Genomic DNA, 14,495 nt, shown 5'->3' with positions numbered 1-14,495 from the left:
CGGCTCCCGTAGTAGTCCGGATGAAGTCTGTCTGCAGCCGTTGGAGTCGAGGACGAAGCCCGACTCCCGTGGGAGTCCGGGCGGAGTCTTCCTGCAATTAAAGTCAAAGGCGAAGTCCGGCTCCCGTAGGAGTCCGGACAAGGCTTACCGGCAGTTGATGTTGAGGACGGAGTCCGGCTCCCGTAGGAGTCCAGGCGGAGTCTACTTGTGGTTGAAGTTGTTGGTGGAGTCCGACTCCCGTAGTAGTCCGGACGAAGTCTATCTGCAGCCGTTGGAGCCGTTGGAGTCGAGGATGAAGCCCGGCTCCCGTAGGAGTCCGGGCGGAGTCTTCCTGCAATTAAAGTCAAAGGCGAAGTCCGGCTCCCGTAGGAGTCCGGACAAGGCTTACCGGCAGTTGATGTTGAGGACAGAGCCCGGCTCCCGTAGGAGTCCGGGCGAAGTCTACTTGCGGTTGAAGTTGTCGGTGGAGTCCGGCTCCCGTAGGAGTCCGGACGAAGTCTGTCTGCAGCCGTTGGAGTCGAGGACGAAGCCTGGCTCCCGTAGGAGTTCGGGCGGAGTCTTCCTGCAATTAAAGTCAAAGGCGAAGTCCGGCTCCCATAGGAGTCCGGACAAGGCTTACCGGCAGTTGATGTTGAGGACGGAGCCCGGCTCCCGTAGGAGTCCGGGCGGAGTCCCTCTTGAGGTTGGAGCTGTGGACAGAGCCCATCTCCCGTGGGAGTTCGAGCGGAGTCCTTCTTCAGTTGAAGTTGGCAACGTAGCTCAGCCCCTGTGGGGGTCCGGGCTGAGCTCGCAAGGGCTAATCCCGCTGAGAACTTCGGCCGTGGGTATTTTGTACCCAATACGTGTCAACTAGATAAGGAAGATTGCAGACATGCAATTATGAAGTTAGCCCAAAAATTGATTTTGATAATATTAAAGGTGTTTGAGATAAATTATATTTACTAATAATATTTTGAGAGTAATTATAGGATTTCTCATGTGCTTAATTGATTTTCTCAAAAGGAAGTCATCTCAAGAATATTTATATTTTCAAATTAAAGAACTTCAATTGGAAATAAAGAAACTAAAATTTTTAAAGAAAAATCTAATCTAGAAGTATATCTCAACAAGCTCACACCTGTATAAATTCAATTTGAGGAAGCAAATCTAGCCTAGAGCAAAATTGGTCAAGAAAAGCTATCTAAAACACCTTATGACATGTTCGATACATCACTGAGTCGACTAAGTTGAAAACTTAGCCGACTCAGTCACAATCTGAGGGAAAGATTGAAACTAAAAAAAATCAAAACATGTCTCATAGCTGATCATATTTTTTATCTTAGTCGATCAAGATAGGATCTTAGCCGATTCAAATTTTTGGATAATCGATCAAGTTTCAGACTTGAGATGAAGATAGAAAGATGAAGATTCAAATTTTTTTCTGAGCTAACCCTATGATTAGGTTAGCCGACCAAGACTAAAGCTTAGCCGACTCATGAAAAAAAATAGCTGAATCAATCTCAGAAGAAGATGAACACAGAAAGTTATATAAATCAGTAAGTTTTCTAAGCTGACCTAGAGAATCGATTAGCCGATCAAGCAATCAAATTAGCCAACTAAGAAAAGATCTGAGCCGATCCAATCTTACGCAGACAAAACAAATAGAATGATGAAATTTTAGTATCTGCTGCAGAGTCATCTTAGAGTTTTTACCTAGCCGACTCATTGTTAAAGGTTAGCCGAATAGGAGCTTAGATGAATCAACTCACAGAATTCTGACAAAATAATAGTTAGTTTTTTAAAATTTTCAAAATATATATATCTAAATTGATTCCAATGACTATTTTCAAGCTTCCAGCAATTAGAGTATTAATTGTAGATATTTATTAAGACCATAAATATGAAGGACTTATTGAAGAAACTAACTTTTGAAAAGAAGAGAAGTTCATTAAATTATTTTTTTTGAAGATAATGTGAGGAACTCAAAGAGAAATATGAAAAAAATATAGAGTGCATTAAATTCAGTCCTTCGTATATTCATTGAATCTAAAAAGAGATGAAGAGAGTATTAATCTGAACCAACTACTCTTAAGTAAGAGCGTTGAAAGCTACCTTAATCTTTTCGGACATTCAAAGAAGAAGTCCAAGCATAAAAGGCTCATCTATCTTGACTTCTCCGGAGCTTAAAAGAGTTTTATCATTTCTAAATTCTATTCCTTCTATATTTTTATTTGTTTTATTGTGATAAGTTTCTTGGGTGTAGAAATTTGGGGTTAGTCCAAGTCTAAAAATTGGATGGTATATTTTAATTAGTATCTCTATAAAAATCAATCGAAATTGATTATGAGCTCAAAATAGAATAATCAATTATAAGGTTATGATCGGTAATCTAGGCAAAATCAATTACGTTGGATTGTGAACTCATAAAATAATTAGATGGTAATCTGGAATAGGTTATAGTTAAAATTTCTAAATAGATTTATTTAGAGAATGGACATACGTAGGTGCTGAGTTTAGCATTGAACCATAATAAATTTTTTTATATTTATGATTGTTTTACGTTGCTTATCTTGTTATTTTTGCTATCTTTATCTATTATCTACTAAGTCCTTCATAAATACTTCTAAATTATTTTTAAACATAAATAATTAAAATTAATTTTTAAGAAATCTAGTTCACTTTTTTTTTTTTTTTGGGTTGCTACCTCTAGAAAACATGAAGTGTTTCTATGCCACGGAATGCTGGCTTCTTCCATATAACAAAAGTCACTCTGGCTTTTGCTCACAGTCCTTGCAGGCACGAATTGAGCATCTTTCTAGTGCAAGAGGAGGGAGAGGCCAAAATCGTTGTATGCTTATATGGTGTGGTTGGTTTGGAATGGCCGCAATGAATAACTGTTCCAACAAATAACTCAGTCCCCATATTAGCTGATCATTAGAGCAATTGCCTTTTCAGAGGATCATTCAGGTGCTCAACAGTTGGGCAGTATTTTTCAGCAACAGTTATCTTACTTTTTCTACAAAGATAGTATTTTAGCTGTCTCCTCCTATTGGAGTGTTGAAGGTTAATTTTGATACTTCTGTGGTACCCAACCAAGCGGCAGCTAGCTTCATGATACGAAACGAAGTTGGCAGACTGATTAGAGCTGGTGGCAAACCTCTATTACCCTCGTCAGTGCCCATAGCTGAGCTAACTACGGCATGGTTAGGCCTCAAGGTTGCTGTTATGGACTAGGAGCAAAGTAGGTGTGGCTTGAAGGGGATTCTAGCACAGTAATTTCTTGGCTTAATAGTTCATCAACATGCAGAAGAAAACATAATTCTATAATGCGTGATATTCTCTCTCTTAGAAGGCTTCATGTTCGGTTTGTTATATTTCTCATATCTACCATGAGGCCAACCAAGCAACAGATTTATAGTACGCCATGCTTTGAAGGGTGATGTTATATGGAAACCAGGGGATATGATGGATCGTCCTTTTGCAGCTAGCTATTATTCATGTGGATCGATATCCCATTTTGTATGTTCGAAAGCTATAAATGACAGGGAATCACATGTTATAGTTGCTATTCAACTGACTGAATGCATAGTTACATTGCATTATATCAGGATTCTCTCAAACAGGACATAGCTTGAAAATCAAAATGATATATACACGCATTGGTCTATTTGCTTCACTGTTGCTTACGATCTAGAATATTTGAGTCTATATGTTGGACAGGAAAAAATGGTCTATTCACTACTATGTCGTATTATCTGACCCTCAAATTGCCTAATGCATTCATGGAGTGCCACTGTTTCTCATCTTTCTCCTTGCACGGACCGGCCAGTGAATCGGGTGGATCTTTTCTAGACCAGGTTGTTCTGCCAATATAGTTTACATGGCTCTCTTAATATGTGACACTGTTTTCACTTATTGAATTATGGACTTGCCGAAGGAGCGAGTGAGGGAACCTGATCAGAGAATCCAAGGTGTTGCCAGGGTCCAAGATCCAGAGTAAGCTGTTCCTGGAAGATTAATATTCAAAGCCATCATCCAAGATCCAGAGTTAAGCTGCTCCTGGGAGATTAATTGTCACGCCCCCGGTCCGAGATTGCGAGCAGGAGGTCGCGGCAATCGCCGCATACTTATGAACAACTCTCTTCATAAACATGCAAGACATCTCATCACGATATCAATGCATCACAGCGGAATAAATTCAAATAATTATTATTCAATTTTAATTCAAGTAATTAAATCAAATATCTTACATCCAATAAAATTTTATTAAAAATGAAACAATAGATCTAAGTTCAATGAAGTTGACAATGCTAAATCTCGTCTCTAAAAGCTCTGTCCCAATATTTCTACCCACGCTCGTAATTAATTATCTGAATCTGAAAAATAGAAAGAAAGGTAATGAGCTAGACAGCCCAGTAAGTAACAAATATCTCAACTAGATATTTCAGATATTATATAATTTTCAAGAACAATACTGCAAATAAACATAAAAATATATTTCATACTGATTTTATACAAATCCAATCTTTTCAAATATTCACATATAATATAATCATAAATCCGATTCGATTCAAAACACTCGTAACTCAACAGCCTCGACTATGACCAACGTTTAACCCCTATTGCGGGATCCACTGAATACCACGCACAACCCCCACTGACAGGGTCCACAAACACCAGCGCACAACCCCCACTGGCAGGGTCCACTAAATACCAGCACACAACCCCACTGGCAGGGTCCACTGAGTATCAACGTATAATCCCCATTGACGGGCCCACTAAAACATAGTTAGGCTGAGAGTATAAATCCGGTCTGTATCAAAACACTTTTGTATCATAATATATCATAATTTTTCATTGAACATGTGCATAATCGACATACCATAGTATTTCAAAAGCACTTTTCTTTCAAAATATAATTTCATAAATCATGCATAATTTCAGAAAATAATTATTAATTTTCAGAATAAATATGAAATATCTCGAGAAAATGGTTCATTACTTACCTTTCACAAAGCACTGGATGAATAGATCGACTAACTTCTAGGAGATTCTTCAGTGCTTATTATCCAAAATTATATTTTTATATTAATTTTAATTTAAAATTAAATCTAAACAAATCTCAAATCAAAACCTCACTTAGAATCAGACTCTTCCCTAAACTCGATAAAAATCATCAAAATGAAGCCTTTCACTACGCTAATCTTAGAAAGATAACTTTAGAGAGAGAAATCCATTAAGAGAGAGAAACAATTTAGAGAGAGAAAATTCTAGGAGAGAGAAAGTCCAATTCTAGAGAGAGAAAGTAAGGGTTCAGACTGAAAGAAGAGAGAGAAACTCTCTCTCATTTTTTATTTTATTATTTATTTTTTTTTTTTTCTTTTCTTTTTTCTTTTTCTTTTTCTTTTTTTTTCTTCCTTCTTCTACTTCTTCCCGTGGCCTCCCCTGGGTGAAAAATATGAAACAGGGGACCGAATGGTCCCCTCATACGGTTGGCCGACCGGTGATCGGCCGGCACAGGAATGGTCGGTAGTCGGAGGAGAGCGCACCGCCATCCCAAGGGTCCCAAATCGGTGGCCGGCGACGACCACCGACGTCCGAAAACCAAAAAAAATTGAAACCTCTTCCATGACAAAATCCTGCGACTCTGATCACCGGCGAGCATGCACACCGGCATGGGAAGGAAGGGAGAGAAAAGAGGAAGAGAACCACATGCTTACCTCGAGCTCCGGCGAGGAATTGTGGTGGGCACAGTGACGTTTTCTGCGAGCGATTTCCGATGATCTACGCCGTTTCGCTCCGGATTCTTTGGTAGGAAGAAGGGAGAAGGGTCTCCTCTTTAAATAGAACCGGAGGAGAGGAGTTTGACTCCTCTCCGATGAGGTTTCCGACTCTGATTAGGAGCCGGTCGGGAGAAGAAGACTCCCTACGGGAGTCTTCTTCATTTCATTTTTTTTGGGATTGGGTTTAAGGCCCAATGGGCCGGATGTTACATTCTTTCCTCCAAAAATAAATTTCGTCTTCGAAATTTTTCTTACCTGTCACCATTGTATTGGAAGCTGTGCATTCTGTTGAGTAAGCACATAAACTCTTCCCTGAATTTTAGAAATCTGTCCACCACCCTTATGTTGTCCTTCATAAGTTCTTTGGCCAACTTGATTTTCAGTAATTAGCGGCAGCTAGCAATTTTATGATCCATCTGACCACATTTTAAACAAGCACCTGTATTCCAATAGCAATCCTTGTCTGCATGATTTTTGCTCATCTGGAGCACTGCTCACCATCAATCTGTTGAGTCTTATTATCTATTGCTCCCTTAGCTGAACTTTTGATGTTTTTATTATTCTGCCCTTGTGTTTCATTTGATTTTGCTCTCTTTCTTTGCTTTCTTTCTCTTTCCATGCGTTCTTCATTGACTTCTCTTTCAATTATCAGTGCTTTGTTTACCACATCTGCATAAGTTGTCAATTCATATGGAATCACTTATTTTCGAATCTCAGTTCTCAGTCCCATCTCAAACTTGTGAACACGTTCTTGCTCACCATCCACTAATCTCGGAGTAAATTTTGCTAACTCTGTAAATTTTGCTCATATTCAGTCACACTCATACCCTTTTGCTTCAAATAAATAAACTCTTGCTCTTTCTGGATCCTTATACTCCGAGGAAAATACTGATCGTAGAATGCAATCTGAAATCTTTTCCAGGTAAGTATTTCGCCGTCTTGTTCATACTTGCGCTGTAGTCACTGACACCAGTTGTATGCTTCTCCTTGTAGTAAATAAGCTGTATATCAATCTTTTCTTCATCAAGATACTCTTGGACAGCAAAGGCCTTTTCCATCTCCATTATCCAGTTATCAGCCTCCAAAGGTTCAGTAGTCCCCTTGAAAGCTGGAGGAGCAAGCTTTTTAAATTCTGAAATATTGTTCCGTTGTACTGGTTGCTCTCCATGTTGTGGTGGTGGATGCTGATGTTGTTGTGTATCTCGTTGTATCTGCTGTTGTTCAAGCATTTGCTGCTGTATTTATTGTTGCATTTGTACCATCCTGATTAGGGTCTGCATTAACTGAGCCATATCTGGTTCTGACGTACTCTCGAAGTACTCCCATTAGGATCTACGACTCCCTCCTCCTGAGGGGTGCCACTGGTCAGATGGGGAGTGCTACCATCCCGTGGTTGTGATGTCTCTCTTGCAATTTCTTGAGTAGTTCTTGTCATTCTACGGGGAGGCATGATAACCTTGTAGTAGTAAAACTTTATTAGATTTATTTATCTATTTGTTAGGATTGGTTTATTATGATGCTCATACTTTAACGTCCCAATATTTCTAATGTTTACCCACCTACACTCATACTATGTCTAATTCTATGTGTCATAATTTATCCACTTATGCTCTGATACTATATTAATTTCACGCCCCCGGCCGAGATCGCGAGCAGGAGGTCGCGGCAACCGCCGCATACTTATGAAGAACTCTCTCCATAAGCATGCAAGGTATCTCATCACGATATCAATGCATCACAGCAAATAAATTCAAATAATTATTATTCAACTTTAATTCAAGTAATTAAATCAAATATCTTACATCCAATAAAATTTTACTAAAAATAAAATAATAGATCTAAGTTCAATGAAGTTGACAATGCTAAATCTTACCTCTAAAAGCTCTGTCCCAATATTTCTACCCACGCTCGTAATTAATTATCTGAATCTGAAAAATAGAAAGAAAGGTAATGAGCTAGACAGCCCAGTAAGTAACAAATATCTCAACTAGATATTTCAGATATTATATAATTTTCAAGAACAATGCTGCAAATAAACATAAAAATATATTTCATGCTGATTTTATACAAATCCAATCTTTTCAAATATTCACATATAATATAATCATAAATCCGATTCGATTCAAAACACTCGTAACTCAACAGCCTCGACTATGACCAACGTTTAACCCCCATTGGTGGGGTCCACTGAATACCAGCGCACAACCTCCAATGACAGGGTCCACAAACACAGCGTACAACCTCCACTAGCAGAGTCCACTAAATACCAGCGCACAACCTCCACTGGCAGGGTCCACTGAGTACCAACGTATAATCTCCATTGCGGGGCCCACTGAAACATAGTTAGGCTAAGAGCATAAATCCAGTCTGTATCAAAATACTTTTGTATCATAATATATCATAATTTTTCACTGAATATGTGCATAATCGACGTACCATAATATTTCAAAAGCACTTTTTTTTCAAAACATAATTTCATAAATCATGCATAATTTCAAAAAATAATTATTTATTTTCAGAATAAATATAAAATATCTCGAGAAAATGGTTCAGTATTTACCTTTCACAGAGCACTGGATGAATAGATTGACTAACTTCTAAGAGATTCTTCAGTGCCTATTATCCAAAATTATATTTTTATATTAATTTTAATTCAAAATTAAATCTAAACAAATCCCAAATCAAAACCTCACTTAGAATCAGACTCTTCCCTAAACTCGATCAAAATCATCAAAATGAAGCCTTTCACTACGCTAATCTTAGAAGGATAACTTTGGAAAGAGAAATCCATCAAGAGAGAGAAAATTTTAGAGAGAGAAAGTTCAATTATAGAGAGAGAAAGTAAGGGTTCAGACTGAAAGAAGAGAGAGAAACTCTCTCTTATTTTTTATTTTATTATTTATTTTTTATTTATTTTTTCTTTTCTTTTCTTTTTTTTTTCTTTTTTTTTCTTCCTTCTTCTACTTCCCGTGGCCTCCCCTGGGTGAAAAATATGAAACAGGGGACCGAATGGTCCCCTCATACGGTTGGCCGACCGGCGATCGGCCGGCACAGGAATGGTCGGTAGGCGGAGGAGAGCGCACCACCATCCCAAGGGTCCCAAATCGATGGCCGGCGAGACCACCAGCGTCCGAAAACCAAAAAAAATCAAAACTCTTCCACGACAAAATCCTGCGACTCCGATCACCGACGAGCGTGCACACCGGCACGCGAAGGAAGGGAGAGAAAAGAGGAAGAGAATCACATGCTTGCCTCGAGCTCCGACGAGGAATTGCGGCGGGCACAGTGACGGTTTCTGCGAGCGATTTCCGGTGATCTACGCGTTTCGCTCTAGGATTCTTTGGTAGGAAGAAGGAAGAAGGGTCTCCCCTTTAAATAGAACCGGAGAGAGGAGTTTGACTCCTCTCTGATAAGGTTTCCGGCTCCGATTAGGAGCCAGTCGGGAGAAGAAGACTCCCTATGGGAGTCTTCTTCATTTCATTTTTTTTTTTTTTTTTGGATTGGGTTTAAGGCCCAATGGCCGGATGTTACATTAATATTCAAAGCCATCATCAATCACAAGGGTGGGTGATAAATGCTGAGCTATTTCTTCAAGGCTTGTGAAAAAACTCTTCCGTGGAGGAGACAATTCTATTTCTACATTATATCTTTGCTTTAGATGCTATTGAGGAATTGAAGGCAGCCTACAGTGGTTTCTCTTCATCTTCTTGCAACCTGTAGGGCCAACCATCTATGCTACCAGACTTAATAAGCCTACCTATCTTAATAGTCTGGAGTCTCTTTATTAATTAAGTGGGGATGTTTTGGGTTCCAGTGGTGGCATTGCTGGCTGCCCAGGTTCGGCTTTTGCTGCTAATACCATTAGAGATGGATGGCAGCAACTAAATGCTCCTTTGATTACCCAAAAAAAAAAAAACAATGACGTAGCAGTGTCAATAAGTCATAACCAAGTATACGGAAACATATTACAGCGGGCACCTGGTTACGATGACACCGGGGGCGTCCACCTACTCGAGCAACATGCCTCGGCTGTCCCCTGTCGTCTATCGCCTCGTGTCTAGCGGGTGTCCGAAACGCCCAACGGTGACCTCACCAAACGTCTTGGTGGTTGCGACAGCCCGTTCTTACAAAAGATGTAAGGCATGCAAAAGGAAGACTACTGATCAGCTCATGCAAGCCTCGTTAAATAGCTGCCACGTATAAGCTTGGACTCCAAAAATAAGCGATCGAGCTTTCTGATTGGAATTGTAAGGTCAGTAGCTGTTGCTCCAAAACCAGGGAAGCATAACGAATCCCACGGGCTGGATAAAAATTTATGGCTCCAGCCCACTTCTCAAGTTGTGGGTCGGTCACCCAACTCGAAACCGTCGCACCAAGAACGTTCCCCTCTTCCGTCCGGGTATGTACAAAAAGACCTCATAACCAATCCCCGTAGCTAAAGGACTGCCGGCCGGCCTGTTTCTATCTTCCCCACTCTCTCCCTTCCCCTCTCTCCTGTCGTTCGATTCTGCTCTCCCACATATATCCCCTCCTCTCCTTTTCCCCTCCTATTCACAAGAGGCGGTCCACTTTATTGCCATCTTTATATTTCGGCAACCAATCCGTCCCATTCACTCCTATTTAATGTCACCATTAATGGAGGCCACCCTTTTCCTTCAAAATTAGGCGTTCCAAACCCCCAATTTAAGCTTTCCAAACCCCCAATTTAAGCTCCCACTTCAGCTCCAAAGGCTGTGCGCGCCACCACAACCTCGCAAGTATCAACTTTATAGCCTGTTCCACTACACGTGGGACCACCACATTGTGAGCAATATACAAGCTCTAGTCCCTCCTGGCCTCCCGCAGGCATTGGCTCCCACTTCTTTTTGGTCCCAACTACCTCTCTGATGGCAATTTAAGAAAGTGTACGCAGCGAGCTAGACCAACAAGTATAGCGTGTGAGGGTGCATGAGAGAGAGAGAAGAGAGAGAACAGGTGGTAGCTGGAGTGAAGCAAGAAATCAGTCTGTCCTATTAAATGCCTCTCATCTCATCCACCTCCCTTCTATAAACCTTTCCACCCTCTCCTTCTCCTCCTCCCCCATCCCACTACTTCCAAAATAAAAATACCACTACCTTAGCTCGATTCATTACATCGTTATTACACCTACAACCCATTTTATTTATATTATATTACCAAAAAAAAAAAAAAACTACCAAAAGAGTGACTACAGAGCTCATTGTCATGGAGAGCAGCACCGTGCTGGTGGTGCTGGCATGCATCGCGGCGTACGTGATCTGGTTCTCGCGGCTGGCGGCGGGCTTGCGCGGCCCGCGAGTGTGGCCGCTGCTCGGCAGCCTCCCCGGTTTGATCCAGAATGGCGAGCGCATGCATGACTGGATCGCCGAGAACCTGCGAGCCACCGGCGGCACATACCAGACCTGCACCTGCGCCGTCCCCGGCCTCGCTCGCCGGCAGGGTCTCGTCACCGTCACCTGCGATCCCCGCAACCTGGAGTACGTCCTCAAGACGAGGTTCGACAACTACCCCAAGGGCCCCACCTGGCACGCCGTCTTCCACGACCTCCTCGGCGACGGCATCTTCAACTCCGATGGCGACACCTGGCTCTTCCAGCGCAAGACCGCTGCCCTCGAGTTCACCACCCGCACCCTCCGCGCAGCCATGAATCGCTGGGTCTCCCGCTCCATCCACCACCGCCTCCTCCACATCCTCCGCCGCGCCGCCGCCGGCTCCGCCGCCGTCGACCTCCAGGACCTCCTCCTCCGCCTCACCTTCGACAACATCTGCGGCCTCACCTTCGGGAAGGACCCCGAGACCCTTTCCCTGGGCCTCCCCGACAACGCCTTCGCCAACGCCTTCGACCGCGCCACCGAGGCCACCCTCCACCGCTTCATCTTCCCGGAGTTCGTCTGGCGCCTCAAGAAATGGCTCCGCACCGGAAGCGAGGTCACTCTCTCCGAAAGCGTCGTCCACGTCGAAAGGTACATCTCCGCCGTCATCAAGAACCGAAAGCTCGAGCTCGGCGAAGATGGCAGCCACCACGACGATCTCCTTTCTCGCTTCATGAAGAAGGGAACCTACTCCGACTCCTTCCTCCAGAGCGTTGCGCTCAACTTCATACTCGCCGGCCGCGACACCTCCTCTGTAGCTCTCAGCTGGTTCTTTTGGCTCGTCTCCACCCACCCCGCGGTCGAGCGCCGTATTCTCTTCGAGCTCGCCACCGTCCTCTCCGGTACCCGCGGCACCAACCCTGTTGCCTGGGTTTCCACTCCCCTCGTCTTCGAAGAGCTTGATCGCCTTACATACCTTAAAGCCGCTCTCTCAGAGACTCTCCGACTCTACCCCTCCGTCCCCGAGGACTCGAAGCACGTCATCGCCGACGACGTCCTCCCGGACGGTACTTTCGTGCCGGCCGGCTCTGCCATCACCTACTCCATCTACTCGGCGGGGAGGATGAAGCCGGCGTGGGGGGAGGACTGCATGGATTTCCGGCCGGAGCGGTGGCTGTCACCGGACGGGAAGCGGTTCGAGGCGCACGACTCGTTCAAGTTCGTCGCGTTCAACGGCGGGCCTAGAGTGTGCCTTGGGAAGGACTTAGCATACCTCCAGATGAAGTCCATCGCCGCCGCTGTGCTGCTGCGCCACCGCCTCGCCGTCGTCCCCGGCCACCGCGTCGAGCAGAAGATGTCTCTCACTCTCTTCATGAAGTACGGGCTCAAAATGAACGTCTACGACCGGGACCTCGATGCCGTCACGGAGGAGCTCCGGCTGGAACAGCGGAAGGTGGCGGTGGAGAGCAGCGGCACCGCCGTTGCTGGCTTTGCCAAGTCTGTTCAGGTGGGGTAGCCAGTGCTCAAGTTTCTTAACTCTTGTTAAGCTTAAGATGGGTAGAATTACAAGTTTGGAGGTGGTGTGGATGAAGGTAGATAGGTAGGATGCAAACAAGTTGGTGTGAGTTTGGCGAGGAGAGGAGACCATAAGGATTATTATGTCCTAGATGGGTATTCTAGGAGGAACTAATTCAAATGTTACGCTTGATGTGATCGACATAAATAATAAGAAAATGATGGACGTTATTTGGCCAAAGAAGAAGTTCTAAAACAGAGTCATGATAATAGGTTTTCTATTTGCTCCGTGGTTAATTAGCACATGTCAACTAATTACGGGTGCTTTTACGTGGAACGGAGTGTATAAGTTTTGTCTCGGGAACCATTTGGTCGGGGTACGTGAGATAATACGATAATTTTTAAAAATTATTTATCTAAAAAATAATTACAAAAAAAAAAATTTATTATATTTGATTGATTAAAAAATTATTTTAAAAAATAATATTGAAAAAAAATATTATGTTTGATTAACAGTAAATCTATATAGAAATATGATCAAATTTATAAATATATTTTTCACTATAAAATATTTTTTAATATTAAGATAATATTATTATCTTCGATTAGTTTTTATGTAATGATTATAATTATATTATCTTTTATATAATGTCATCCATCCTAATTTTTTTGCAAAAGCTTTCTATTAAATGAATTTGGAAAGAAATTAAACAAATTTAATGATTATATAATAATTTTTTTGAAAGTATTTTTATCAAATATTGATTACCATCATTTGAAAATTTATTAAATACCAACCTTCTCTTCATGATATTTATTTTACCTTCTCTTTTTAAAAAATAAATATAGGATTCACTATTTTTTTATCATTTCTTTCTTTTTTTTAAAAAATGATATGAGATTTATTTTTTCATATATGCCATATTACCTTCAGTCAAATGGACCCTCAGTAAATTCATTGCTTTCCTGAAATCGCTTTAGGATATGGAAGACGGCGTTCGATCATGGGTGAATGAGGTGCTTAATTTTATGGTCGTTTTATTGCTACGTTTTGCTGACTGCAGCCATACGCATCAACGGCTTTCCTGCCGCATGTTTAGCAGTTGTCAACGTCCAATTGTTTTAATGTCAAAGGTGGCACAACTAGTCCATTGAACAAATATCTATTAAGTGACTAATTCCAAGGATGAGGGTTGTATTCCTCTACGCGGGACCTATCCATCTTTCCGATCTTTATTTAAAAATGATAATAGTCGGATATAGATTGGATAGATAATTAATTGGCAGAGGATTCTTCCTCCTTCCCAATCTTAGCTACAATAAAGATCAGCATATTGGTAATTTAATTAGTAGGAAGCAACAATGATGTATATAATGAAGTGGAATGGATAAAGATAAGCAGTTTAAATTGGACGAAACGGATTAACTAAAACTATCAAAAAAAAAAATCAATTTTTTACACATCAATATTTTTTGTTTTAAAAAGTGAATTTATAAAGTTTATATTATTCTAATCGAATTCAAAGCAAATTATCATTGTCCATATCTGCCCGGAATCCATTGCGGATCGGATAAAACCTATCCATTAGTGTGGGGTGGGTTGCATACTCAATTGCGTACATTAAATTGCCAACCTAATCCGTAGCTAAAATCTCTATAAATCAAAGGTTCAGGCCTCTAGGATTCTTGCAGGTTAAAACCGTAACAATATCATTTGTTAATTTATGATTGGCTCACAAGAAAACAAAGGTGATTGGCCCATGTTGAGTAGTTTGACTTGGAAATGTCGAAGGCTATAGATACACAACCGTTGCTAAAAGTTCCACTTGGTGCAATTACCTACACACAGTGTACAGAGTGCGTCGCGTCCGACATTGCTCATTGCCTA

The 14,495-nt window shown here is 41.7% G+C and overlaps 1 protein-coding gene across 1 annotated transcript; it reads left to right on the top strand.

Moving 5' to 3' along the window:
- Positions 1-10,211: 10,211 nt before the first annotated feature.
- LOC105033928 (cytochrome P450 86A8) lies at positions 10,212-12,860 on the top strand. Its single transcript, XM_010908913.4, has one exon. The coding sequence runs from the start codon at positions 10,986-10,988 to the stop codon at positions 12,606-12,608; it is 1,623 nt and encodes a 540-aa protein (XP_010907215.1). The 5' UTR covers positions 10,212-10,985; the 3' UTR covers positions 12,609-12,860.
- Positions 12,861-14,495: the final 1,635 nt, after the last annotated feature.

This window comes from Elaeis guineensis, chromosome 11 (genome assembly GCF_000442705.2).
Source record: "Elaeis guineensis isolate ETL-2024a chromosome 11, EG11, whole genome shotgun sequence".
NCBI lineage: Eukaryota > Viridiplantae > Streptophyta > Magnoliopsida > Arecales > Arecaceae > Elaeis > Elaeis guineensis.
Note: the sequence above shows the minus strand (reverse complement) of the source record. Positions and strands in the feature narration are given on the sequence as shown.